Here is a 27,930-nt window from a genome sequence, read left to right on the forward strand (position 1 = left end):
GAAGGGGGTCCCTCTGCCTAGAGACGTGCTTCTTGTCCCCAACACGACGCTTCAGGAAGGATGCGGAAGGGCTGGGTTGATCTCAGCTGTGTCAGGAGGACGGTGGACGTGCCCTGGAGAAGCGAGGGCTGGCAGGGTGAGCAGGCAGGGAGGTTTCCGGGGGATGCAGGAGCAGGGCTTCCAACAAGCTGGGAGAGGAAGGGCCCCTTCAGTGTGGCCCCAAAGTTGTCAAAGGGCCGCGGGTCAAAGGCTGCAGCAGAAGCGTGTAGCGGTGACTCAGAGCTCACCCAGGAGACAGGAGCTCCCTGTTGGAGGGACCCAGGCACAGCCCTGTGGAAACGTGGCCGTGTCCACGGGGCTAAACTCAACATGCTCCTGCTGTGAATTCCTGAGATAGCGGGTGCCTCAGCTCTGTGAGTCCCGGTGCAGGAAGCTGTGGCTCCCGGGCTGTGCTGGTGGAGGTTCAGGGGCTTATTCTTCGTCTCTGTTCCTGCATCGTCTCCTCACATCTACCCCTGGGAGGGTCTGGGTGACGAGCCACTCAGAAGCCTTCTCAAATCCCTGAGAGATTAGCCCGGGGCGCGGTTACACGGCAGCCTCTCGATGTGCACAACCCCGTGGTAATCATCTGCCACGTGAGCACATGTAAGAGTGAATTTTTAAACTGTCTGCGTCATTTGAGGTGACCCAGACACTCCCCGCTCCGTGGGTTTCTCGCGCGTTGAGGCTTGGTGGCAAGTCCAGCCTCACGTCTCGGGGAAAGTCCTTAGCAGATGCTCTTCGAGGAAACGGTCCCTGGGTTCCACGGTGCTCCCAGGCTCACAGGAAACCTCCTGCTTCAGGAGCTGAAGGGCAACATCAGAGTCCACTGTCGGATCCGCCCTCTGCTGCCCTTCGATGACGAGGCTCAGGAGCCGGTCTCACAGAACAGGTAGCCTGCTTCCTCACTCTGTGTGCGTACATGTGCATACATGTGTGTGCGCATATGCACACACACATGTATTTATGTGTGTGAACATGCGTGTGGTATGTATATTGTGTGCATGTGTATTGTATGCACATGTGTGTATGTATCTTATGTGCACATGTGTGTTGTGTGTTGTCTGCTCACATGTGTTGTGTGCATATGTGTGTGTTGTGTGTGTATTGTGTGGACACGTGTGTGTGTGTTTAGGGACACAGCACAGAAGTGGCACCTGCCTCCTATGTTCTGGTCTCTGGATGAGGCCCTCTTTTCTGGATGGAGCTGATTTGCTAAGAGTGAGTGAGCGGCTGCCAGTCTCTCTGGAATGTGCCTGACGTGGCCAAAATACCTGAGCAAGAAAGAGAGGGGTTGTAGGGGCCCTGCTGCCCAGGCGGCCAGGCAGCCTTTAGTGGTGCAGGCCAGCTCTTGCTGGCCCCTGCCCTGATTGCCCCCAGAGCCCCCTCAGAGATCAGGGGGTGGTTACTACTGACTCAGCACTCCCGACTGAGAGAAAGTGCCCGTGGTGATAAGTGACACCAAATTACCTGAAATTCGTTTCCTTGAAAATCGTAATCCTGACTTTCCCTTCTTTCTCCGATGAAACACATGCCTGGTGGACGTCTTCACGGGGTGGCCCGTCGGAGCAGCTCCTGACTCTGGGCCTCCCCGGCCCGCGTCCCGCTCAGCCCACAGCGTCCTCTGCCCCGCCGGGTCGGGCCAGGCCCGCCCAAGGGCTCGCGGTGGCTGCTCACACCCGCCCCTGTGACTGTGCTCTCCGCAGGCCCTCCCCGTGCCCCGTCCGCACTTCCTTCTTCTGTAAAGGCCCATCCGCTCTCCTCTCTGCACGAGCTACAGTGTAGCACTTGACCTTGGAGGGCCTTTGGAAAGCCCTCGGTCAGTCCTGTGCTGTGAAACAAGTGGTGGAGTGTCTCGCTCTGCAGCGCGCTCCAGCAGCCGGCGGTCCCAAAACGTGGTGTCTCCGTGAATGTGCTCGTGGGTGCTGTTTGCAGATGGCCTCGTCGCATTACTAATCTGCTTCTGTGCTGCCTGACGGGGTCACTTCCTGCCTCAGGTGGTCTGTGACTAAATGAATTAAAGTTAAGTAATCTGGACGCGTAGCTTCTCAGCTGCTCCGGCCACGTCTAAGGTGCGCCGCTGGACGGCTCATCATCACAGAAGACTGTCAGACACACCGCCCTGGGCTGTTCAGCGTGGCGAAGCTTCCCGAGAGGCGTCGTGAACTGGGTTTCACGTTCTCCTGTCATTTGCGGTTACTCACTTCCAGCGCTGGCGCGTGTCGCCTCTCTCTGGGTTCGCGGTTGCGAACTGGGGCTCCTGCGGGCAGAGACCTCGGCAGGCCTTTCTTTGTGTCGGTCACCCCAAGCTCCCCACTCAGGCTGTCTGTGTAGGAGGCGTTTACATGTAGACGTACGTGTCCCACAGCACAGCTAGAGAATGCAAAAGTACCCAACGGAGCAGAGGTGTGTGGGCAAAATGCGACAAGATAAGGGGAGGGGGAGGGGAGGGGGAGCGGAGGAAAGGACAGAGAAGTCGAGACCCAGACGCAGGACGCCAGGGACCGGGAGAGGGGGAGCCGGAAGTGAGCCCGAAGTCTGGGAGATGGGGGCGGCAGGAGTCCCATCGTAACGCGTGTCTTCCATGCTGTTTATCCCTCAGCTCCGTGTCCGGAGGAGTGGTCCACGCAGTCGATGACGTGAGTGAATTTTCCTTACACTTTGTATCTGGGAGCGTTCCGTCTGATGGTTCAAATATGCCACCGCTGGGTGATTCGGAGGCTGAGTGAATAGGAAGCACCTCTTCCTTTATTGATGCTTTCTTAGTTAATGCTTCTGTTTCTTGATTTCTATCAGACGTGGAATTCGTGAGGTGTTGGGTGCCTGTCCCATGCGAGCCCATAAGGCTGTTCGCCTGTAGCTCTAAGGGAGGGAAGCCACACCCCTTTCATTAATTCTCCAGCCCCCACGTCAATCCATGCACATGAGTGAGTCCTAACATTTGCAGGAAAGAAGTGCAAGTATAAAGCAAATAGAGTTAAGAATGAACTTAGTCATGTAAATTTGAAACAGACACTTCTGTTATGAACTCATAATTGTGTTTTCCCTTTAAAGCCCAATTTTCCTCATATTTGAGCTTCCCTGGTGGCTCAGCTGGTAAATAATCCGCCTGCAGTGCGGGAGACCTGGGTTCGATCCCTGGTTTGGGAAGATCCCCTGCAGAAGGGAAAGGCTACCCACTCTAGTATCCTGGCCTGGAGAATTCCATGGATGGTGTAGGCCATGGGGTCGCAAAGAGTCAGACATGACTGAGCGACTCTCACTTCACTTTCTTTGCTCACATTTATCTGTTGAAAAGGCCAGAAGCAGCAGTGGGTGCAGGGCGGTGGGGTTCCTTAAGGGGTCATGGGTCACAGGTCCTGACGAGCCTGGGACAGGGGAAGGGGAAGGGTCAGGACTTCCTGCTGGAGGACTCAGAGCCTATTTAACAGAGCGCCCATGGGTGTCAGATGGAACAGTGGAGCTTAGGAGGTGAATGACGCAGACCAAAATAACATACTCTTATGAAAACCTTCAGTTCACAGCTATTATTATTTTTAGATCTCGTTGACCAGCTTGGGAGAGTGCTGGCATGTCGGTCCTTTACTCTAAGACATGATAAAGAAAGAAGGAGACCTTCTGTGGCCCTTCCTGATGAACACGTTTCGGGGCAAACGCATCACTGATGAGGGAAAGTTCTTCACTGGAGATTCTAGTGAATACATCCTGGAAGTGAAAAATATCAGTCGTCTCTGACTCTTTTGCGACCCCGTGGACTGTAGCCTGTCCATGGAACTTTCCAGGCGAGAGTACAGGAGTGGGTAGCCATTCCCTTCTCCAGGGGATCTTCCCGACCCGGGGGTTGGACCCGGTCTCCTGCATTGCAGGCGGGTTCTTTACTGTCTGAGCCACAGGGAAGCCCAAAGATACTGGATGAGGGTCCTCTATCCTGCCTTATCCAATTTTGTGTGTGTCTGAAAGTCTCCATAAATTAAAGTTTTAAAAGATGTCCTAGCTGTATTATGACCATCACAAAATGAATTGCTACAGTTTTAGCTCCTTTATTGACCATTTTCACTGAACATGAAAGTCCAGGCCCTTTAGAGTACAGCGACCTCTTGGAAGGTGACCAGTCCTGGGTTGCATCGATTGCCCTCAGTCTCGGCGCTTGTCTGCCAGGCCCGTTGTCTGAATCAGTCTTATTGTGATAACATATTATAAACTTGAGCAACTCTTTTTGTTTTCATTTTATTTTATTATTTTAAAATATACTCTTTTTGCTGGCCTCACAGTCAGGCATTCGGGATCTTAGTTCCCTAAGCAGGGGTCGAACCCTGCCCCCTGGACTGACAAGGAAGTCTCAGCAACTCTTTTTAAAGTAGTTTCAGTTAATGGATCGATAGCTTAATTTTTTAAAATAAAGAAACCATGAAAATTGTTGCAGCTGATTATGAAATTCCATATAAAATAAGCATTTTAAACTCCATGTTTTCAGTACTTTTCCATCTACTGTTCGGTGCCTTGTAGGCTGCTTTCAGTATGCGTGTCGTGGGGTTGAGCAGAAGACCAGCTAATCCTCATCATTAGGAGTTTGAGTCAAGGGAGTCCTCGGGACCACCATACAGCCCCCACCTCCGTTTCTAAGTGGTTAAGTTACTGCCTTTCCTACGTCTCCTGAGCTCTGAGGGCATCTGGTCCCTGCGGGGAGCTTCCTGTGGGGGCACATCTGCCCCCCATCCCCGCCCCCAGTGACAGGGCTCCCTCTGTGGTTTGGTTACATCTTCATCCTCCTCGTGGTCCCCGCCCGTCCTGGCAGACTCCACTGAGTCTTCACGCTCAGAACTTGGAGGGTTTAGGAAAATGTTTTACCCATCAAGATGAGATAAAGTTTCTTTCCACTGGGGCCTTTCGGATTGTGCTTTAGGAAACCGGCAGAATCCAAGTCATGTTTCACCTTCAGTTGACCCGTCTGTTAAAGGCCTTCCTGCCACTGAATGTGCTGAGGACGCAAGTGGTCTGCCCGTGACCCTGGCGCTCTGGGCTCCCGCGTTGTGCTTTTATTTCCAAGAGTCTGACGCGAGTTTGCATTTGTCGTGGGTGTGTAGCGCAGCTCTGCGTTTCTTGTTTTTGGCTGAGCTGGGTGTTTGTGGAGGCTCGTGGGTTAGTCACCCTGCAGCAGGTGGGATCTTAGTCCCCGGACCAGGGACCGAGCCCGTGTCCCCTGAATTGGAAGGCGGACTGCTCACCGCTGGACCACCAGGGAAGTCCTTTAGTGCTTGATTTTGATTTGCGATCCGATTCCACATTGCAGGGTTCTAGATTCAGCCTACAAATAAAGCCCGTCTCAGACGGAGTCGGCCTCTGTGCTGGCTCTGGGTCGCCAGGGCTGCCCGTTGCGTCTCTTGCTTGGTTTGCTTGTTTGATAATCAGATGCGGAGGAAGAGATTCTGGCTTGGCCGGGAGAGTGTGAGATGGCCCATTTGCGTCTCAAACACAAATGCTCCAGAGTGGGTTCTCATCGTCCCTCCAATGGCCGTCAACCCCACCCCGCGCTGCCTCAGGGCCTGGCACACGCCCTCCCGTCCTGATGCCCACCCCCACCTGGCTCCCCTACGCATCCTCAGCACACAGTGTGAGCATCACGGCCTCAGGAAGGCCCTTCCTGCTGTCTGGCCTCACGAGGATGCTCTCCCTTGCAGTCTCACCGCATCTGTATTTCTCTTCGAGGTTCTTTGTGTATTTCAGGCAGTTCTGTGGCGAAGCCCGTCTGTGTTGCCAGACAGGCAGGCGCTTGTCCCTTCTGTTTCCTGGAGGCTCCGTTCAGCTTCCAGCTCGGGCAGCTCTCCAAACATACTTGTCGTGAGGGAATAAAAAGGTGGAAGCACGTTTCTAGCTTGATTTGTTTCTGGGCAGATTGTATTCAGAGACTGAGACGGTTTTTTGCCAATAACTGACTTAACCCAGGTTCACCGTGGGAATGAAAATGGTTTCGTAAGCCCTTCGCATACAGGATAATGTCTCTTAAAAAGCCAGTTAAGCAGTAACACACTGAAGGGCTTCCCTGGAGGCTCAGTGGTAAAGAACTTGCTCGCCAACACCGGAGACACGGGTTTCATCCCTGGCCCGGGAGCATCTCACCTGTCTCGGACCAAATAAGAAAGATTAAAAACAAAGTAACATATTATAAACATGACGGACTGATTGTGCATTGCTCCAGGCAAGGGGGACGAAAGAAAGGAAGTGCTGGTGGAGCTGAGGCGAGCCTTGCTGGAAGCTGGCTCCGGCAGGGCGGCCTCCCCAGCCGCGTGCAGGTCCAGCTCCTACAAACCCGCCTGCCGGGCCCGCCTGGTTCCGGGTCCCTGCGCTCTGCTGCCCAAGGCACCTCCCTTAACCCCACGGCTCAGTCTCGCCCGCGTTCAGGCCGAGTCCTCGAGCCGCCTGGCCTGAGTCTCCTCCCTCGTCTCCCCCTCTCCCTGACCGTTGGTCTGTCCAGCAGTCTCGGCCCAGGACCTGGGCTTCTCCCACCGTCCACGTGACAGTGTGCCCTTGCCGCCCAGCGCACCGCTGTGTCTTCTGCACGTCCAAGGAGTGGACGTCAGGACCTCACGCTTGGCTGGGCAGCTCGATCCCAGGAGACGGGGGCTTTGGTGGGGCTCTGGTGGGGCGGCAGCGTGGGGATGAAGGAGGTGGTGGTTGGGGCTGTGGGCTCTCCCTGGAGCCTCTGACCGAGCCGCTGTCCCCATGCCTGGCCGGCCGGCGGTGCCCTCCACCAGGGATGCCGGATGACGCACTGCTCCTTCCCTGTAACTGATCGGCTCTCAAGCCGAGAGGCAGCTCCCAGCGTCCTGCGGAGGCCACCGGTGAAGTTCCTGCTGAGGTCGTGAGCATGTGGAGGGAAGCGTGTCATTGGGTTTTCACGCGCTGCTGGCCTCCTGGAACCCGAATGGTCCATCTTTGCCCACCGGGAGCTGCTTCAGGTCCCGCTCGTCCAGTCTCAGGGAGGACCCTGTTGCTGCCGTGGATTTATCCCGGGCTCACGTCCAGCTGACCCCTCTCCACCCCCTCGGGGCCTGCAGGTTGAAGGGAAGCCTGTCTCTCACTTTTATAGTGAGTTTTGTGGGTCTTTGGTTTTGCTATCTGATTGCTCTGTTTTTGAACGTGGAGATTTAAGGTGATTCAATATCTGTGCCTGCATATTTATTTTAATAATTTCTGAGCTTCTCTGAATCTATCACCGGGTATGAACCAACCTGTATTTGCTCCCAGGAAGTCGTTGCTTGGCTTCAGCTGTATTTTAGCCTTGTGGGTTTGCTGAGACTTAGCCACATTGGTGCAGGAACCGTTGGTGCGGGGGGCCCAGCACGGGCGAGGTGACAGAGGCCATCTTTTGGGGGTCAAGGTACCCTGTGTCCCCTCCTGGGAGAGTTTGTCACTCCAGGTCTGCAGACTCATGGCCTGTCACAGGGGAAGGAGCAGTACCCCCAAACGAGGCCACGTGCTGCGCAGTGGGGATCCCCAATATTTGCCGTGACGTCCCAGAAAGTGTGGGCTCACTCTTCCTGCTGCTGGGGGGCCAGGGTGTGACTGAAGACCCCTGACCTTGGAGAGAAAGGTGTCCAAGGCTTAGAAACCGCCCACACAGCCCGACAGCGGCCAGGGTCGGGGGGAAGCGGCGAGGGAACCAGAGGCTTGGCTTCCCTCCTGAATGTGCCTGGCGACCCATCTCAGCCCCAGATTTCTTTCTGGAAAACGTGGGAGCACAATTAAAATTTGCTGTTAGCTCTAAGACTACAGGACCGAGTTGATGGGTAAGAATTTTACACCCTATATGCTTTGAAAGCTTCCTAGGGAATTGCATGCAAGTGAAACAGATGATGAAGCAGCTGAATGTAAGGGAGATAGCATTACTGATGACTGACACTGAGCATGCTGTTCCTTCGGAGCCTTGAGATTGCACAAGGCGGGGACTATGAAGTGAGCTCTGGGGATGAACCCTGGTGTCTGGACCCGAGAGGATGTCTAAGGCTCAAGGGCATGAGGATTTGGATACGAGGGGTTACTCTGGACGCTTCTTTGCGAGAAGGCAGGGTGTGCGGTGTCATGAGGGGACAACGTAGGACAGGCTGGGGAGAACTTGGACGCAGCGACTGTGAAAATGAAGCCCTGCCCTCGGCGGCCTCTTGGATGCTGGTTAAATCCAGCGATCACGCCCTGGGATGGCATCCTGAGGGGTCGTGGGACCTCCTGGGGAAGGGCTGGTCTTCATGGCTTTGTATGGTCCTCAGATGGTGACCTGGAGCTTTGGGGTGAGACTGTACACCTTAGCAATTCTCACACAATTCTGTGTGGTTAAGCCCGAGGCATTTGTAGACTTCAGCCGGTCTTCAGACAGGGGGCATGCCTGCACCGTACCTCCTGGGGCACCGGGATTCATTCTGGCTGGTGCTAAAGGAGCAGCCCCAGAGTCAGGGAGCAGGAACATGAAGGCTTGCTGCAGGGCGGGGGCGCGGGGCCCAGGCTGCTGGGCAGACTCCAGGTCCAGTGGCCGGGGTGACAGGCAAACAGTTTTGGCCTGCAAAAAAACGCAAATAGGCCACTTTTTGGATGTGTATTTATTTTGCATATATATATATTTTGGAGAAGGCGATGGCAGCCCGCTCCAGCACTCTTGCCTGGACACACACACGTATAGGCGACGCCAGCATTACTAAAATAAATAAATATTAGCGTGTGTTCACTTCCCTGGCGGCTCAGTTGGTAAAGAATCCGCTTGCCAAGCAGAAGATTTGGGGTTGATCTTTGGGTCAGGGAAGACCCCCTGGAGAAGGGAATGGCAGCCCACTCCAGTACTCTTGCCGGGAGAATCCCATGGACGGAGGAGCCTGGCGGGCTGTGGTCCACGGGGTCGCAAAGAGTCGGACACGACTGCGTGAGTCGGCCGCCACGCACACTGATGTTAGTTGGTGATACTGGTCAGACGATGTCAGTAAGACTTCGAGCGCGCCCCCCTCTAGAGTCTCTGACTGCTGTCACGGAAACCTCAGGTGCCCCCGGGCCTCACATCCCTGCAGCTCTGGGGCTTTCATTCTTCCCTTTTCTACGTTGTGTTCGCATGATTCACGTTTTGTTTTAGAAGTGGAACCGGCTCCAGTGGCTTGTCCTTCCTTTGCTCGAGAGAAACTCAGGTTCCTTTCTTGCTCACAGATCGCCTTGGCTTCTCTCCGTACAGGATGTTGTGTAAGAAAATAGTTTAGCCAGATCAAAAGTTGATGTGTTTGAACAACAATCCACCAGTCGTAACTGAATTATAACAATATCTGAGAAAGATTCCTTTGGCCCCGGGAAGTCTGACGCCGCCTCACTTGAAAGAGCCGCCGGGGCTGGCTGACCAGGTCCGGGGCAGAGGAGGAGTGATGTGTGAGTCTGTCTGTAGACTTGACTTGCTTCTATCAAGAGCCTGGCAGGCTTTCCCTCTAAAAAACCAGAGAGTGAACCTCACCGTCCTTGGGACCATTTGGCCTGTGTCTCAGTTACTCATTCTGTGGAGGAAAACTGAGCCACAGACCGTCTGCAGACAGGGCGGGCTGTGTCCCTGCAGAACCTGTTTACAGCAGCTGCCAGCGGCCTGACTGGCCCAGGGGCCGCGCTCTGCCCCCTCTGCTCAGCACTATTAATGCAGCCCTTCGGGGACGACAGCTTGCTTTTTTTTGTTTTTAACTCTTTTCTACTAGGAGACTGTCCTGGTGGAGTGCAACCGGCCTGGCCACCCTTTGATTAATAAGACATACACGTTTGAAAGGTAAGTGCTTTTCAAGATGACAGGTAAAGCAAAGTTACACAAATGGAAACTTTGCACCAGGGTTTGATTAACAAAAGGCACAATTCATCCTATCATTTTGACTGGTTGCAAAGGGGCAAAGGCAGTCCAGTGGAGAAAGGTCAGTCTTTTCCACAAGTGACGCTGGGACAACTGGACGTCCACGGCAGAAATGGGATGGATCTTTGTCCACATGTCACAGCTTTGGCAAAAATGAACTAAAGTGGAAGCTAAGCGTCAAGCCTGAAGCCACACAGCTTTAGAAGGCAGAGCAGAGGAAAGTCTTTGTGACCTTGGGTGAAGAATGGGATTCTTAGAAACGTGCCCAAAGCATGATCCATAAAAGAATCAGAAGTTAAGCTTTCTATTTTGTTTATGATACTGTTAAGAGGATGAGGGGACAAGCCACACACTGGAGAAAATATTTGGAAATCACATAGCTTACAAAGGACCGGATCCAGAATACACACAGAACCCTGGAAAACCAGAGAACCGGAGAACCAGAGAACAGCCCAGTGAACAAGCGGGCAAAACACCCAAACGGACATCACTCCAAGGACAGAGGCTCAAGTTACAGTTACATGGGAAATGCGCTGATAGCCCAAGCGGCGATGGCAGGCGGAGCAGTAAACCCCTGACCACTGGACCCAGCAGCCCCCTCTGGGCGTTCACCCAAGACTCATGGAAATATTTACACACGTTTGCACAAACCGTGACAGCGGGTGTTAACAGCTGCTTCACTCATGACCGACAAAACCGGGGACAAGCCAGCTGTCCTCAGCCGCTGGGAGGTGGAGCCTGAGGGCCCGGGGATGGACTGCAGCCCAAAGGGAGGACAGACCACCGTCGTGGGCAGCGGAGGCCAGACCCAGAGGTTCACTGGGACTCGTTCCTTTACAGACATTCTGGACAAGACAGAACTCTAGTGGTTGCTGGGAGGTGATGGGGGAGAAAATGTCAGTCGCGCCATCGTGTGCGACTCTTTGTGACCCTATGGACTGTAGCCGCCAGGCTCCTCTGTCCATGGGATTCTCCAGGCAAGGATACTGAAGTGAGTTGCCATTTCCTTCTCTACGGGATTTTCCCAATGCAGGGATCGAACCCAGGTCTCCTGCATTGCGGGCAGACGCTTTACCGCCGGGGCAGCACTTGGTGGGGGTGGGGCTGGTGTGTCTGCTGAGGCTGGGGCATTTCCCAGTGAGGGCTCGCCCTCCCGGGCAGGCGGCAACGCAGTGTGCTTGTCGGCGGGCACAGGGCTGCGGCCCCAGAAAGTAGACTGCACTGTTTGAGGACTTTTAAAATATCAGCCATTTTTTCAGAGAGACTTTAACACACCTATCTGTCACTTGTGATAGGGGGATCCTGATTTAATCAAATAAACAAACCATTTAAAACAAATCATGCTGGAGTGACTCTATTCATATCAAAGTTGTTGCTGTTCAGTTGCTAAGTCGTGTCTGACTCTTTGTGACCCCCATGGACCGCAGCACGCCAGGCTCCTCTGTCCTTCACCGTCTCCCAGAGCTTGCTCAGACTTGTGTGCACTGAGTAGGTGGTGCCATCCAACCCTCTCATCCTCCTCCTGCCCTCAGTCTTTCCCAGCATCAGGGTCTTTTCCAAGGAGTCAGTTCTTCACATGAGGTGGCCAATGTATTGGAGCTTCAGCTTCAGCATCAGTCCTTCCAATGAGTGTTCAGGACTGATTTCCTTCAGGATTGACTGGTTTGGTCTCCTAGCAGTCCAAGGGGACTCTTAGGAGTCTTCTCCAGCACCACAGCTTGAAAGCATCAGTTCTTCAGCATGCAGCCTTCTTTACGGTCCAACTCTCACATCTGTACATGACGGCTGGAAAAACCATAGCTTTAACTATAGGAACCTTTATCGGCAAAGTGATGCCTCTGCTTTTTAATATGCTGTCTAGGTTGGTCACAGCTTTTCTTCCAAAGAGCGAGCGTCTTTGACATCATGGCTGCGGTCACCGTCCACAGTGGTTTTGGAGCCCAAGAGAATAAAGTCTCTCACTGCTTCCATTGTTTCTCCATCTATTTGCCATAAAGGATGGGACTGGCTGCCATGATCTCAGCCTGTTGAATGTTGAGTTTTAAGCCAGCTTTCCCATTCTCCTCTTTCACCCTCATCAGCAGGCTGTCTGTTTCCTCTTGGCTTGATTTCAGATTAATAATAATATTACCCGGGAGCAAGAGGGTCATTTCCTAGTAACAAAGGAGTCCACGCTGAGAGGGCTCACAGCCCTGAATGTGGTAGCAGAGCTTTGGGATAAGAGACAAATGCGGCAGAGCCTGAAGGAGGCTCAAGCCAATCTGTCCCTGTGAGCAGAGATGCTGGCACATCTCTGTGACCACTGGACGGGCAAGGACATGGGGCTCAGCGCAAACGTCTGCCCTCACGACGTGGGAGGGGAGCATCTCCCCGTCTCCCTCGGGTGGGGTGAGGGGCCCTGAGGGCGGTGGCCCCCCGCTGTCTGGTCGGGGGTGAGCGGCCCTGAGGGTGGTGGTCTCCCTGCTGTCTGCTCAGGGGTGAGCGGCCCTCAGGGCGGTGGCCCCCCTGCTGTCTGCTCAGGGAGCACGCAGGCACGATGCTGCCCTGGGCATCAGCCACCGGGAGGCGCACAGCCCCGCCTGGCTCTGACCCAGGACACTGCGAGGGCACCGATGCAGCTGCTTTTGGCTTCAGGGTCACGTCCCGTTATTTCTTTATTTGGCTGTGCTGGGCTTCAGTCAGCACGTGGGATCCTTGGTCTTCACTGAGGCATGAAGCATGTGAGAGTTAGTTCCCTGAGCCGGGATGGAACCCGCACTGGGAATGCAGGGTCTTAGCCACTGGACCACCAGGGAAGCCCCACTCAACTCCTTGCCTTTCAGGAAACTGTCAGTGGACCCAATGTCAGGAGAAAGTGGTCTCTCCAGAGTACAGAAAATAGTATTATTTTTAAAGTGACAGGAACTGACCCAAAATGCAGTGGGAAACATCGGGCACTTTTATTGTTTGAGGATAGTTTGCGCAGCAGGCAGCTGAGGCCTCCTGGCTGTGTCTGTCGTGTGTGTGTCTTTATGTGATGTATCTGCCAACATATTTGCAGTAATTTCTGTGTGTAGCCGTTCCAGTGTTGACTGAGCCCCTGTTATGAGCAAGACGCTGTATGGGGGCCCACGGAGCAGACGAGGCTAGCCGGTCCCCGCAGCCAGGGTCCGGCTCAGGGGAGGGCGGGGCAGGCAGAGGCGCAGGCTCTGGGCCTCCACAGCCAGCTGACCGGGTGGAGCCGGGAGCAGAGAAGGGTCCCCCCACCCCGGCCTGCGTTCCGCCCCCCGCTCCGCCCGCCTGTCCTGACCTTCTGTGTCCCCGGCCCGTGTGGGCCCCAGGTTGGCTGCTGGCCGTGGGGCAAAACGGCATCTTTCTGTGCCCCTGGAGGTCAGGTCCGACGTCCTTCCTGTGACTCTGACGTGTTTCTGCAAAGTCTTCCTGTCTCTAGCTGTTTTTCCATGAAAGCATAGAAAGGGTTTCTAATGTAAGGAATCGATTACAAGTTTAAGGAATGCTCTATTATACTCTAAATGTGCTCTTCTCTATTTTCAGGGGCACTTTATATATTAGGGAAATCAACCTTTTGTCTGTGATTAAGTTGCCTCTATTTCTCTCACAGTCATTTGTATCTTTTTCCCTGCGCCTGATAGTGTTCAGCCACGTAAAAGGTCTTTTCCTCCCTTTATCATAATCATAGTTGGGAGCCTCCTGGGTCACACAGGAATACGCCCACAGGCTCTGGTACTTGCACGGTCCGATTTCTTACATGGATTGGATCTCATGACCCACTTGGGACGGGACCCAGTGAACCGGGTGAGGTGGCGACATCTCCGTGGTGAGACTTCATAGCCAAGAACACAGTGCCGAATGCCTGCTCGCTCATTCACGTGGAATTACGTGTCTTTCAGGGGTGGTTCATGATTTTCTTCATAAAGGGTTTAGACATTTCTTTTCAAATTCCTGCCTAGGGTTTTTAAATTTTCGTTTTCCTATCTCGTGTACCATCTTTCTCCCGTTATACCTGGGGGCTCGTTTAGTTAGTAAGCCTGAATGCTGTTGGTTTTTGCTCACGAATTGCACCACTTGCTACTTCACTAAACCCTCCTGTTGATTTGGTAACTGTCTCATCATTCAGCTTCAGATCGCTGGGATGTCTGGCCGAATCGGCCCTGAGCAGAGGCAGCACGTCCTTCTGCTCAGCGACCCAAGGGTCCCTGAGTTTGCTGACAGGGCTCAGTACTATGCTGAGCAGCGGAGCAGGCAGCAGGCCTGTGAGAGGCCTTTCCTCCTTCGTGAGAAGGACTCCAGTGTCTCTCTAAATAAGATGTGCATGAAGCCTAAAATGCTTCCCATTCGGAAAGACTTTGCCACCCATGAACATCTGTGAAGACATTCGGCCAGCTGCTGCTGCTGCTGCTGCTGCGTCGCTTCAGTCGTGTCTGACTCTGTGCGACCAGATGCAATGGCACTTAGAAACCGACGGGAAAACACACCTCTCAGAACACGGGAGAAATGCGTGCACTGCCCTCCTCTGGGATGACATTAAGGAGTTAGTGTTAATTTTTAAAAGTGTGACGGTGGTAACGCTGTGATGACTTATTGAAGAGCCATCATCCCTTGGAGGCAGGTAGTGAGCGTTTATGGACGAGCTGGACCTGAGTCAGCTGCAGAGGGCTCCAGGCGGGGGCTCAGAGGAGGTCAGGAGGCGGGTGACTATCGGAGCTGGCGAGGCGCAGACTGGACTCATTCACTGTTCTTCCTGCTTTTGCTATTTGGTGGGATTTTGGGGTGACAAGTAAGAGCTCAGACGGTCCACTGCTCTAAATGTCCTCGCGCTCAGTGAGCAGCGTTTTATAAGGAAGGCCTCTGAAGTGGAAAACCAGCCCTGCTTCTAGAGATGAACTGACTCCACTGGGCATTAGGACACAGTTTGAAAGTGAAAGAAGAGAAAGCTTTGGTTCCAGCGAAATAAAAACCCGTGTTTCAGAAAACGAAGCTTAAAAGCCAAGCATGTTTGGTTCACACACGACTCACCACGGCTTCATCAGCTCTGGGCGCCGGCCCTGCCTCTCCCAGCCCGTGTTGTTCCCATTTTGTTCAATGCTGTGCAGTGAACCACGGTCTCTGGAAGTCACTTCTTGCTTTGGTTTATTCGTACATGTTTATAAATCCATAACCGCACTGCATTGCCTTCTCATAGCCAGCATTCCAGTCCCATTTTGTGTATTAACGTTCAGCTGATCCAACCTGAGGCCTAGGAAAACATTTTTAAGACCGTGAATGTAAAAATTAAGTATTACATATCAAATGTTTCCACAGTATGGTTTTTACATCCTTATTGTTGGACCCACTTAAGTGGAACTAATTTAGTTATGGGATAATTATATGATATCCTTTTTTTCTTGCTTGCTTTTTCTTTCTGCTTTGCAAGCATTTATAACTTTGCTTATGCTTATTACATTTTTATAACAGAGGAAGCAATTTTCATTCTTCTCTAACCTCTGTTAGCTTGAAAAGTAATAAAATTAATCTTTTATTGCTGAAAAAAAAAAAGAATGTTGACTGTGTTGGGATTCCTATGAGAAGTACGCAAGGATGTTTTTCTCAGGTTTCTGTATTTGGATAATAAAGTAAAGCTCAGGGCTTCCCTGGTGGCTCAGCTGGTAAAGAATCCGCCTGCAATGCAGGAGACCCAGGTTCGATTCCTGGGTTGGGAAGATCCCTGGAGAAGGAAATGGCAACTGACTCCAGTATTCTTGCCTGGAGAATCCCACGGACAGAGGAGCCTGGTGGGCTACAGTCCATGGGGTCGTAAAGAGTCGCGCATGACTGACTGACTCACACTTGCGTTACTTACTTACATTTTCTTCCAATAATGCACCACGTTCCCTTTGCCTCTCAGAGTTTACGGCCCAGCGGAGTCTCAGAGAGCGGTGTTTGAGGATGTGTGTCCCCTTCTCACGTCCTTCTTGGATGGGTGAGTGCAAATATTGCCGAGGCCGATTATCGCAGTGGGAGGTCAATGGCAGTAGATTTCACCCCTGCTACAGACGAGGGTCTGGCATTAGTGTCGGAGTATCTTGTGCGCGTGTAGAGCAGACCCACGGCCCTTTCCTGGGAGGAGGCGGAGACATGATCGGAGGAGTAACTGTTAAAGGAAAGGTGCTTTGGGTCCAGATGATCATCCCGTTACGTTGCGTGCAGAGCGTACACGCTCAGTCGGGTCCCACTCTTTGAGACCCTGTGCCCCGTGGTCCGCCAGGCTCCTCTGTCCACAGGATCCTCCAGGCAGGAACACTGATGACCCTCCCCTCCAGTCACGTGTCTCACGTGTCGTCTTCAGACTGAGAGGGCAGCTGCCTTCTCTCCGGGATTCTTTGGGCATTTCAGCCCTTCTGTAAAGTCTGCTAAGGAGGTTGACACCAAATCGAGGGGCTTGTCCTGGTGGGAAGGAGCGTCTCCCCGTGGACGCTGCTGCTGGCTCCCAAGGCAGTGGCCATGACCTAGGGACAAGGGTCACTTTTGGCAGTGCCGTGCACAGCTCTGTCGGCTTAGCTGAGACCCAGTAGAGCAAGACCTTCCACTTCAGGGCATTTTGAGGAGTCTGGGGTTGATGTGGAAGTTGACATCAAGCATCCAGAAGGCGTATCTGTGCCTGCCCAGCACCAGTGAAATGAGGACTGTCATGGCAGGGCTGGGCCAGCCACAGTGTGGCCGCCTCTGACCTCAGAGGGTGTGGGGAGACCCGTGACCCCAGCAGTCAGGTCAGCACAGAAGCCACGTGTCGCCCACGGCTCACGCCTACCTGGCCCACCCGCTGGAGCACTGGGGTTTTTCTGTCCATCTGACAAAAAGAGCTCTTCTGTTGGAAACGATAGGAGAATCTTTTTCTCTCTCTCTTTTTTCTTTTTTCCTAAGTAGGCATCTTTCAAGTAAGCAGATTCCAGAAATAAAAAATGTCATCGTGGTTAACATGGTCTCTGCCTGTTGTAAATATGAAGCAGATGCGCATGTCGAGTCCTGGGCTGTGTCTCCCCTGTCTATCCCTCAGTGGTCTGGAAGGTCCCTGCAGATGCCCCTCTGTCCCCACAAAGGCACTCCCCTCCCCACCCCACCCCCAAACACGCGCATCTCTCAGGGAAAGTGTGAGAGGTGGGATGCCGGGGGGTTTGTTACAAATGCCTGGAGTCCTCTCAGTTCTGGGAGAAGAGAAACGCAGGGTGATGGCAGAGAGGCCCTTGATGGGTTTTTGACCTCGCATTTGGTTCCTGTCGTCTCTTCAATTGAGGGAAACTGGCCTCACAGAAGACGAGGGCCACTGAAGGATCTCAACATTTTCTTCCATCTGTGCTGTTAGCCCAGAAGGTCAGTGAGAAGAGGGGAAGCATCTAGAGGAATATGTGAAGTAAGTCTGCGGTGTAGCTTTACACGCGTGGCTGCAGAGGTGCGTGGCCGCAGAGGTGCAGGGCCCTGGCCCACAAGTGGCTGAAGCTGAGCCCAGACTCCCATCCACCTCCCAGGGGAGGAGACCCCAAAGGCAGGCCCCACACTCGGAGGTTCTGATCCCGCTGCTTAACTCCGCTCAGGGCCCTCCCCTGCCAATGCGGGGGACACAGGTTCAATTCCTGCTCCGGGAAGGTCCCACGAGCCTCAGAGCAACTAAGCGCAGGGCCACAAGTACTGAAGCCCACGCGCCCTGAGCCCGCGCTCCGCTGCTCGAGAAGCTGCCGCCAGGAGGAGCCGGCGCTCCGCACCCAGCGGGGAGCCCCGGCTCAGCACCCCCAGAGAAGAGCCCGAGCAGCAGTGCAGACCCGGCAGGGCCAAAAACAAGCAAAATTATTTTTAAAAATGTAATGGGGAAAATATTTTTAAGGCATCAAAGGCAAACATGCAAACTTTGTGTGCATTCTCGTTAGCCTGATTTTATGAAGATGAACTTATTTCAGGTGACTCCAGACGTTGGAATGAGTGGAGTTTGGGAGGAGGGCCTGGCTCAGGAAGGACTCCTCGGGCGCGCTGTGGTCTCCTCGTGGTCTCCCGTGAGGAACTGCAGAGCTGCCTGCGAGACACAGGTGTCCCGACATGCATGTGTGTGTGAACACGGATATGACCACCCGTGTGCACCCAGACAGCACAGGGGCGGGTTATGCCGAAGACAGGTGTAGTTAAACGCAGGGCGGGCTTTTCAGGAAGCAGGATTCAGAGGGAATCACTCACAGAGACACTCTTCTCAGTCCGGTCACGCGCCAGGCCCTCCGCGTGTCCTTCTGCCCTGAAGTCTGGCTTGCATTTCAGGTACAATGTCTGCATCATGGCTTACGGGCAGACGGGAAGCGGGAAGAGCTTCACCATGCTGGGCCCGCATTGCCAGGAGGAGCCGGCCCTGCCGTCGGAACCCCGCGGCGACACGGGCATCATCCCCAGGGCGGCTGCAGAGCTCTTCAGGTACCGGGCGGGCGGCGAGGACCAGGGCGGGTGCGGCAGACACGGGCCTGAGACGGGAGGCCACTTCCGTCCTGCCTTAGGACACGTGAGAACGGGGCGTTACCACCACAGACGCTGCGAGTCCTTACGGCACGTTCGTCAGTGATGCTGACTGTTCCAAGTAAGGCCACGCTTCTCAAAGGGCTCCCCAGTTGGACAGCTTCTTGTGTGGGGGGGCGGAGGTGGGGCTCCCGTTCTGCAGCCAAGGGGCAGAGGGAGCCTGTGGTCTCGCCCCGGCCCCGCCCGGGGAGGCAGACACGCGGGGCCTCTTTGCGGGCGACTGGAGAGGCTCCCGTCCCACTAGGCCCGGGGGTCACGGAGCCGCATCCTCCACGCTGTCACGGGGTTGCCCCAACCGTTGCTCCGAGGAGAAACCGGGAACGCTGGCCCCGGCGGCCCAGGGGACACGGCTCTGGGGCTGAGACCGCGCGTCGTGACCTCCCGCCCGGGAGCCCGTGCGCGCCGCCGGGCCTCGCTTCTGCGCGTGCGCCCTAGGATTCCCGTGACGCCGTCCGTCCCGGGAGGAAGGCGTGTCCCGCAGCAGGGAGCCGCGTGGCCGGGGGCCCTCTGAGCTCCCGACCCCTGGAATTCAGGTTCTGTCTCCGTATCTCCTTGAGTCATCCTCCAGTGTCTGAAAATCAGGCGAAACGTAACTCCCACAAATGCCGGATGTTTTTGTGGAACCAACCTCTTGGAACCAACATTCTTTCATTATTGCTATGCTAAGTCGCTTCAGTCGTGTCCGACTCTGTGTGACCCCATAGACGGCAGCCCACCAGGCTCCCCCGTCCCTGGGATTCAACAGGCAAGAACACTGGAGTGGGTTGCCATGTCCTTCTCCAATGCAGGAAAGTGAAAAGTGAGAGTGAAATCGCTCAGTCGTGTCCGACTCTTAGCGACCCCATGGACTGCAGCCCACCAGGCTCCTCCGTCCTTGGGATTTTCCAGGCAAGAGTGCTGGAGTGGGGTGCCGTCGCCTTCTCCTTCTTTCATTATTAGTGCACAGAAAAGATGCACTTGTTAATTCGCTTCTACTAACCCTTTCTGAAAATAAACCTTGGTAAAATATTTCCCAGTTTTTGGTCGTTCTCTTTCTCCACTTGCCCCTCGTGATTTTCAGGATGAGACCATTTCCTACGAAGTCAGACTGTCAGCATTGGGGAGCCGCAGCCATCGCAAGCCTCCTGCAGGTCTCTGTGGGATGCGGCCCTCAGGGGTGCTGCTCGGGCGACCGTCAGAGCACACGGGGCAGCCTGGGGACCCAGGCCAGCTCGGGGACCCCGTGCTGTTTCATTGGCCCGGGCAGGTGACGGCCAGGTCTGAGCTCCGCGGGCGGGACGTCTGTGAACAGCAGAGCCGCTCTCGCAGACACAGGGCTCACCATTCAAGGGCGAAGGCCTCCTTCTGGGGACACAGACCACGTGAAGTGTTTGTTTCTAGTTCGAGAGACCGAGGCCTCAGCGCTTCCCGGGGAGTCTCCTGGTCCCTCCCTGGGGACCCGCAGCGGGCTGCTGGCTGGAAGCCAGGCGTCGCTATGTGAGAGCCAGGCAGGACCACGTGGCTCTCCTGGGCATCCTGGTAGAGGGACCTGGAGATGTGGGGAGTGGGTGGGAGGGCGGGCGGTGCAGACTGGCAGCCTCTGGGGAGAAGCCCCCGACTCCCCGCCCACATTTAAAGCAGCTGCACCTCTGCTGCTGAGACAACCATCCAGGCCCGTGGGCACACCGTGGCTGCGGAGGCCTCAAACCATCGACCGGCGATGCCTCCCTGCCCAGCCTATTCAAGGCCCAGAAACAGAGGACGCGATCGAATGAGCTCAGGCCAGAAATGGGGCCGGGACAGTGGGAGTCAGAGACGCCCGCTCTAAGCCTCGCGCCCCCACCACCCTCTCGAGCAGGGGCCCCAGGGGGCAGGCAAAGCCCTGACCTGCGGGGACATGGGCTGACGGCATTCCCCTGAGTTTGCCTTCACTGAATCCTAGTGCGAACCACGTGCTTGCTCGCCGGTCCGGTCCTGGCCAAAGCTGGACTTGCAGACACATGACGTCCAGCGAGTCCAGCGTAGGCAGTGCTCCCTTGACAAGTCGCGGAGCTCGTCCCCGAAGGCGGCAAGCAGAGGCCGAGGACCCAGGGCAGGACGGCGGCCCCTGGAAATGCTGGAGAGAGGCTGTTCAGACAACGCTCGGACAGTCAGCATCTCCAGAGACAGGACACCCGGCTTCGCCTGATGGTGGCCTCCCGTCGACGAGCATTTAAATCACCTGCTTCTAGAGCGGGTTTGTCACGTTTTGAGGCTTGGGAGTGAAATGAGTCAGAGCCTTCCAACTCAACGTTGACTCTTCTTCCGAGTGGTGGCCATGGGCACAGCTCACTGCAGTCCCCGCCCCGCCCCCCGCCCAGGACTCACTGCCATCGCTTGCAAAAATAGGACTAATGGTCCAGACAAGGGAAGTTTTCTACCTCTTTGATTTCTGATCAGAAGTGGACAAACCCCGGGAAGGAACGCGTGTTGGCGGGTGAGTCTGGGCCTGAGGCCAAACCCAGCACAAAACCACCACAAACTCAGGCGTCAGAGGGTGTCTATATGACCTCTTGCCCTAAAATGATTAATCCAAAACCGCGGACAGGACCAAAGGAAAGTGTCCCAGGCATTTTCAATAAAGTCCGGGGGGATTCTTTCTTTCTTCCAAGCCCTCCCCTCCCACCTCCTTCCACACCCTCCACATTAAGATCAGCTGCCCTTCTCAGCAAAGGCATTTGCAAGGCTTTTCTACCTGCTGGGCTTCACTGGGGGCTCAGCTGGTAAGGAATCTGCCTGCAGTGCGGGAGACCTGGGTTCGATCCCTGGGTGAGGAAGATCCCCTGGAGAAGGGAAAGGCTACCCACTCCAGTGTTCTGGCCTGGAGGATTCCATGGACTGTATAATCCACGGGGTCACAAAGAGTCAGACACGACCGAGCTGCTTTCACTTTCACTTTTCTGCCTGCTAGACACCGCTGAGGGCTTGCCTGGTGGCTCAGTGCTAAAGAATCTGGCTGCAATGAAGGAGACACAGGTTCGATCCCAGGGTCGGGAAAATCCCCTGGAGAATGGAATGGCAACCCACTCTAGTATTCTTGCCTGGAGAATCCCACGGACAGAAGAGCCTGGCGGGCTACAGTCCATGGGGTCACAAACAGGCAGACACGGCTGGGCGACTAACACGCACAGTCACGGCTGGAGGCACAGGGAATATGAACTGTGCATGTGAGCGCATTCAGCCCTCAACAGAATGGAAGCAGTCAGGACCCAGGGGCACACGTGCGGGAACAGACGCCCAGGACACAGAGCCGGGAGGCCTGGAGGGCCGCTTGTGGACGGGGGTGACCGCCTCTCTCCGCCGCCTCTGGGCCCAGCGACCGCCCGGCGGTGCCGTGTCAGGAAGCCTATTCGTATTTTATATGAAGCGTATCACACTCCATTGGGAGTCATTTGCCTATAAACACTTTGTTTCTTCAAAGCCAAGACTGAGGACTAGCTTTTAACACAGTTTGCAGAAATTTGCCACCAATTGAGTAATTCTTGTGGGACAAGTGAATCAATGCATTAAACAAATCAAATAATCAAACAGAAGAAAATCATTTCCCTGAGCTCCCGGGTACTGTAGAGATGAGACGTCTCACTCCTGTTTGGGGCCCCTCGGAGAGATGGAGCCACGTGGGTTTTTCCTGACGTGTCGGGATGGACGCACAGTGTCTAGCTTAGCTCCCCTTGGTTTTTCACTTTTCAGGCATTCGCTTAGAGTTTTCTCAGCAAAACCCAGTGCTGAGAACTATCCAGATATGAACTCTTTGCCAGCGATTACTTTCACGAGAGAGCTTAGCTCACGTTCTCCTTCTTTTTCATCTCCTTAGCTGTTCATCTTTAGACGAGGCTAATGCCTGGTTTTATCCTTAGACGTCTTGTGGATGCGGATGCAAAGCCCATCTAGCAGTGCTTATGGAGGACTCGCCCAGGCCGGGGCTCAGAGCGTCTTTACAAGAGAAACACAGTCAGAGTCAGACTGGCTTTCCTGGGCCAGCGCCAGGGACACGGTCATGCCCCGAGAAGACGGCCTGGTCCTTGGTGACCGCATGGTGTGGGGCGTTAGGTCAAAGGGACGGAGCCGGGACACTGTGGGGCGGGGAGGGAGCCAGGCTCAGCGGTCACTGCTTCCTGGGGTGGGACCGTGGGGTTTTGCTCCAAGTGTGTCTTGTCCTTACTTTTAAATTGATCCGTAGTCTGCATGCAGTACTTTAAAGCTTGAAACAAAATAAGATGTGTGGTGGTTTTCTTGAGCGGCTCGGTGGGTTTTAGAGAGGTCGTGGGGAGGGCTTAGTTGAAAGGCGTTGTAGGAGGGGGATTCACTCAACACCATGGACTCAAGCTTCCTGAAATGGAACAGATTTTAAAATAAACAAGCCTGGTTGCTGGACCAGGGCTCAAAGCCTGCTTTGGGCTTCTGTGTGGGACTCGGCTTGGGCGTGGTAACTTCTGGGTCAAGACTGTGGGCTCCTCAAGCGTCTTTACAGTGTATTTAGAGTTTGAGGGCAGAAAGCATTGATTTAGATACAACTCAGATAAAATAACTGTGTTCCCAAGACAGTCATTTTCTCTGCAGTTTAAAGAGGATGTTCCCTTCTTCCTGTGTGGCCAGGGAGACGCCGCCCAGTGCTCCTGAATCCTGAGCTTTGCAGCCCGTTTCTCGGCCTCTGGTTGCCACATGTTGGAAGTCACTCTTTGACCCCCGCCTCCCCGGGGTCATCTGTTCCTCTGATGGTTTAGCGTCGTGTGTGTCTCACCCTCCTCCAGGCTCATTTCAGAAGATCCGTCCAGGAGCCCGGAGGTGGGCGTTTCCACAGTGGAGATCTGCAACAATGGCATTTTTGACCTTCTGGCTAACGCCAGCTGTCGAGCGGCATCTGGGGTGAAGCGACAGGTGCTGCCGACCCAGCAAGGAAAGAAGGCGGGCTGCGGGCTGACCCACCGGTGAGTGGCCCGGTGCTGAGCTCTGCGAGGGGCAGCAGCTTCAAGGGGACCCACGGAGAACCAGGCGGGGCGTTGGACTTGGCGCTCCTCCCGAGAGAGGGCTCACTGTTCATTTGCCCAGGGTGTGGTTCTCCACTTTCAATTTGCTTTAGAAACGATCTTTTAAAGTCATAATGAAGACAAATTAGATGGTGCTTTAAAATATCTTCTCTAAGAGATGGTGGGACAGGCGTTATCCCCAAGGCTTGGCTGAGGGACGGGCGTGGAGAAGCCCCAGGACCCTCCAGAGGCCCTCGGTTAGACACCAGTGTCCTTTGGTCCCTTGGCATATCAGAATTTTACCGAATACACCAAGGATTCAGCTTCTCCTCCAGAGCTCCGTGTTCTTAAACTCACGTTCAGGAATCAGGTTTGCTCTGGGCAGGGGTCACCTGACTAACCCCCGTGGACAAGAAGGCACAAAGGGTCAAGGTCATGCCGCCCATTCTGGGGTCTCAAAGTCAGCGGAGGAAGGGTCTTCAGACTATTTCTTTTTAAAAAAAAGCCATTTTGTATTGGCGTATAGCCAGTTAACGATGTTGTGATAGTCTCAAGTGGACAGAGGGCCTCGGCCATACACATGTCCGTGCTGCGAGTCATTTCTAACATTTGAAAAAGCATAAAGGAAGTCACGCCTCTGACCATAAGTTTACGCAAGCTAACCCAAACTGCCAGCTTTTAACTGATGTCATGATCAGTTATGACATGATAACTGACAGAATCAGTTAGATGTCATGATCAAAACGTTTTCTCCTGCAGATCAGAAGTTCTGCTTATCTCGTCAAATTAGAAGAAGAAAGTAAATTAAGTTTGCATTTCATAAATTTGATGAAATTTGGTTTGATAGACAAAATATTTTAAAATCTCGGAGTCCTTGAGCGTACCATAAATTCAAGCAGGCTTGATGTCGAGAAGATTGGGAAGCTCCATTTGGTTCGAAAACAGCTGATTACTTCAGGCTAAAGCAATGAGTGACGAGATAAGTCAACAGACCTCGTTAAGTGAAATGCTGGATTTCTTATGTTTATATCTGTCTAAGACGCGCTGCTCTCCTGAGCCGGGAACACGTGGCTCATGTCAGAGGCGTCTGTGCAGGCGGGCCTCCCTGACCACCCCCCGGCCCCTCAGAACCCGCTCGTGCACCCGCAGGTCGGTCCGCAGTGCCGTGCAGTTCCTGACGCTCGTGGGCAGGGGTCTGAAGCTGCAGGTGAAGCAGCCCACCGCGGTGCATGCCGAGTCCTCGCGATCTCACCTGGTGATAACCGTGACCCTGGCCACAGCCGCCTCCCCCTGTGGGCCCAGCGGGCGGCCATCCACACCCGGTCAGTGCCCGCGGTAGAAATGCACGTAGGGTGGGAGGAGCCCTCCTGCTGCAGACTCTGAGCCATGCCCAGAGCCCAGGGAGGGTCTGCAGGAGCCGGGCTCCGGGAGCCGGGGGACTCAGGCTGAGAACGAGGGGGCCCAGGATACAGACTGCGCGTCTTCCCGGGAAATGTGACGTGTTCATCACGAACGACACTCTGACTGTGACCTGGGTTTAAGGAGGCACACACGCCAGTATAGAGGCACACGCCGGTACAGAGGCACGCGCGCTGGTATAGAGGCGCCCACGCCCGTATAGAGGCGCACTCCAGTACAGAGGTACACGCCGGTATAGAGGCACCCACGCCGGTATAGAGGCGCATGCTGCTATAGAGGCACATGCCAGTGTAGAGTCACACGCCGGTACAGAGGCGCGCGTGCTGGTATAGAGGCGCCCACACCGGTATAGAGTCACACACTAGTACAGAGGCACACGCCGGTACGGAGGTGCGCGCCCTAGTATAGAGGCACGCGCCAGTATACAAAGGGTTCCAGCCATGTAAGAAGATAACGCGCGTGCTGCCAGGTCCTCGTTGGCCGGAAGGTCTAGGGCAGGGCACTGGCATCACCTGCGGGGCTGGTGGGAGCGCTGACCCTCTCCTGCCCCCCGCCTCTCCCGCCCTCGGGGCCCCGGGGCAAGGCTGGAACCCTGAATACATGTTTCTCCAAGTTCAGGGAGCCAGTGCCCTGTGGAGAACCACCCGTCCAGAGGGAGGGCCGCCCCCATGCTCAGTAACGAAGGCCACGGAGAAGCCCGGGGCCCAGGGGCTAACCCCCAAAGGGCGTCCACACTCCAGACTCAGGCCAGGGAGCGGAAACCGTCCTGACCCAGCTTGTCCCGAGGCCACTTGAAGCACAGGGCATTATTACCAAATCTTTCTAAGAAAACTTCTAGTTTCCTTGGGACTGATTAGGCATTGCTTCCCGGGTGCTCAGTGGTAAAGAATCCTCCTGCAAGTACAGGATTCCTTGGATCAGGACACAGCAGCCCACTCCAGTGCTCTTGCCTGGAGAATCCCATGGACGGAGGAGCCTGGTGGGCTGCGGTCCACGGAGTCACAAAGAGTCGGATGTGAGTTAGCGACTGAGCACGCACACAGTTAGACTTTAATTCACGTTTTGACCCCTTCAGGGTCTCTGGGCCCTTTTCTCATCCATGTTCAAGAGGAACGGTCTCACTTCTTGTGAGGTGCAGGCCTGCGGGGCGAAGCTGGGGGGCTCCCGCCTTGGGGGGAGACCCAGGGAGCTTGGGCACCGTCTCTCGTCTCTTCTCACACCCCTGCTGCAGCTCCGCAGTCAGATCGGTCAGCATCCACAGAGCCCTGCCGGCCTGGACCCCGGTCGCTGGCCACCGGGAGGAGGCAGAGCCTGCCTGTGCCCCCGAGGACCCGCGGGCACGGACTCAGGGGGGCAACCCCGGACCCCCTGGGGCAGGTGCGCACCACCCTGCAGCTCGTGGACCTGGCGGGCAGCGAGTGTGCAGGTGAGTGCGGGGAGCCTGTCCCTGGGTGGCTGGGCCTCGGGGTCCTGACCGTGAGCAGATGGGGCTCGCAGGGGTGGCGTCCCCCCCATGCTCTCTGAGTCTTGCCCCTCCCTCCTTGCGCCGTCTCAGCACCGAAGCCCGGAGTGTTAGTTCACATGCCACCCTGCAGGCTCCCGACAGGGAGGGGAGCCCGGCTCCCCCAGGGCTTTCCCTGCCGGGGCCACAGGTCATCACGGGGGGACATCCAGTGACAGGGTCTCCTCCACGCAGCCCTGCAGAGGGCAGTCTCCCCATGCTGCCTCTGTTTTGTTTTTCTGATGCCTCTTGATGTCAGCAAGGATTCATGCGAATCTTGTATGAGGGGTCTCTGCATCCCCCAGGTGTGTCTGGAGTGACGAGGCCAGCCCTGAGGGAGACTTCCTGCATAAACCGGAGCCTGGCAGCCCTCTCAGATGTCCTGGGGGCGCTGGCGGAGGGCAGAGGCCACATCCCCTACCGGAACAGCCGGCTTACCCGCCTGCTGCAGGACCCACTCGGTACTTCTGCGCCACGGCTGCCCGGGGGGCCGCTGCCCCCTGCTCCTGCCCCTGTCCCCTGCTCTGTCCCATGCCCCTGCTCTGCCCCCAGCCCCTGTCCCCTGCCCCTGGGCCTGCTCCTCCTTGCCACACTGCCCAAGGAGCTGGCTGGCTCTGGGGGTCTCTGCCTCCCTCCCTTAGGATTTGCAGCTCTTGTTAACGCGGTGGCTGTCTCAAGGGTTGTGTGGCCTGGTGGCCGTGGAGCATGGGCACCACCAGCCCCTCTGGCTGGGTCCCATGTTCCCCGGGTGCGGCCCCCGCAGGGCTTCTCTGAGCCATGGGACCACACGGCTCCACCTCTGGTCTCAGGGTCTCCTCTTGCTCCGTCCACAGGATGAGGAAGGGGCCGCTTCCAGCTCTGCTGCTGCCCCTGATCTATGCCGACCGGGGCCGGCGCTCTGCGGGGCGCGTGGGGCTGGGTGGGGATGGGCACCCACAGCCCACGCTCGCATCCCAATGGCTGAGCTGCGGTTCCCTCCTTCCTCTGCCTCGCTGCTGTTATTCCCATCTCAGGTCTTTTTCCAAACTGCCTCCCCTACTGCTGGCCCTTCAAGCAACACGAGAGGGGGCTTCCACTTCAGGGAGAAGCCCAGGTGCCCCTTCCCAAGGGCCTGGAGGGAGCCCAGGGCCCGCAGAGCACCAGGCGGGGCCCCAGCCTCCCCGCACCCAGGCCTCTGTCTCGGCGCTTGTGTGGAGGTCACGGGGGGCCGGGCCGATCCCTCCGGAGCTGGGCTTCAGAGATGCTCTTCTTTCACTGGGGCTCTTCCCAACTGCACGTTGTCACTTCTTTCTCCAAGGAGGTGATGCAAAGTTACAGGTGATCGTGTGCGTGTCCCCAGGCCAGAGGCACGTGGCCGAGATGCTGCAGAGCCTGGGGTTTGGCGCCCAAGCGAGGCAAGTGGAGCGAGGCTGTCCAGCCCCCAGAAAACTCAGGTGAAGGAGCAGTGACGCGCTCAGGGCTTTTCTCCCTTAAATGTGTTCCTGGCTTTTCCTTATAATGTACGTGCTGTAAAAATAAACACGTTGAATGTGCTTGTGAAGTTGAGCCAAGTGTGGACAAACCATGGAGGCAGCTGGAGTCTGGGCAGGGGAGGGAGGAGGGAG

The 27,930-nt window shown here is 55.4% G+C and overlaps 1 protein-coding gene across 1 annotated transcript; it reads left to right on the forward strand.

The window, feature by feature from the left end:
- The first annotated feature begins 1,227 nt into the window (after positions 1–1,227).
- On the forward strand, positions 1,228–27,806 carry KIF25 (kinesin family member 25). The gene is made up of 10 exons (XM_055591452.1): positions 1,228–2,445; positions 2,642–2,678; positions 9,750–9,817; positions 15,780–15,854; positions 18,173–18,322; positions 23,191–23,367; positions 24,556–24,728; positions 26,057–26,251; positions 26,632–26,787; positions 27,624–27,806. Exons 1-10 carry the CDS (start codon positions 2,420–2,422, stop codon positions 27,761–27,763), a joined length of 1,197 nt encoding a protein of 398 aa, XP_055447427.1. The 5' UTR covers positions 1,228–2,419; the 3' UTR covers positions 27,764–27,806.
- The last annotated feature ends 124 nt before the right edge of the window (positions 27,807–27,930 follow it).

Source organism: Bubalus kerabau, chromosome 9, assembly GCF_029407905.1.
Source record: "Bubalus kerabau isolate K-KA32 ecotype Philippines breed swamp buffalo chromosome 9, PCC_UOA_SB_1v2, whole genome shotgun sequence".
NCBI classification, from domain to species: domain Eukaryota; kingdom Metazoa; phylum Chordata; class Mammalia; order Artiodactyla; family Bovidae; genus Bubalus; species Bubalus kerabau.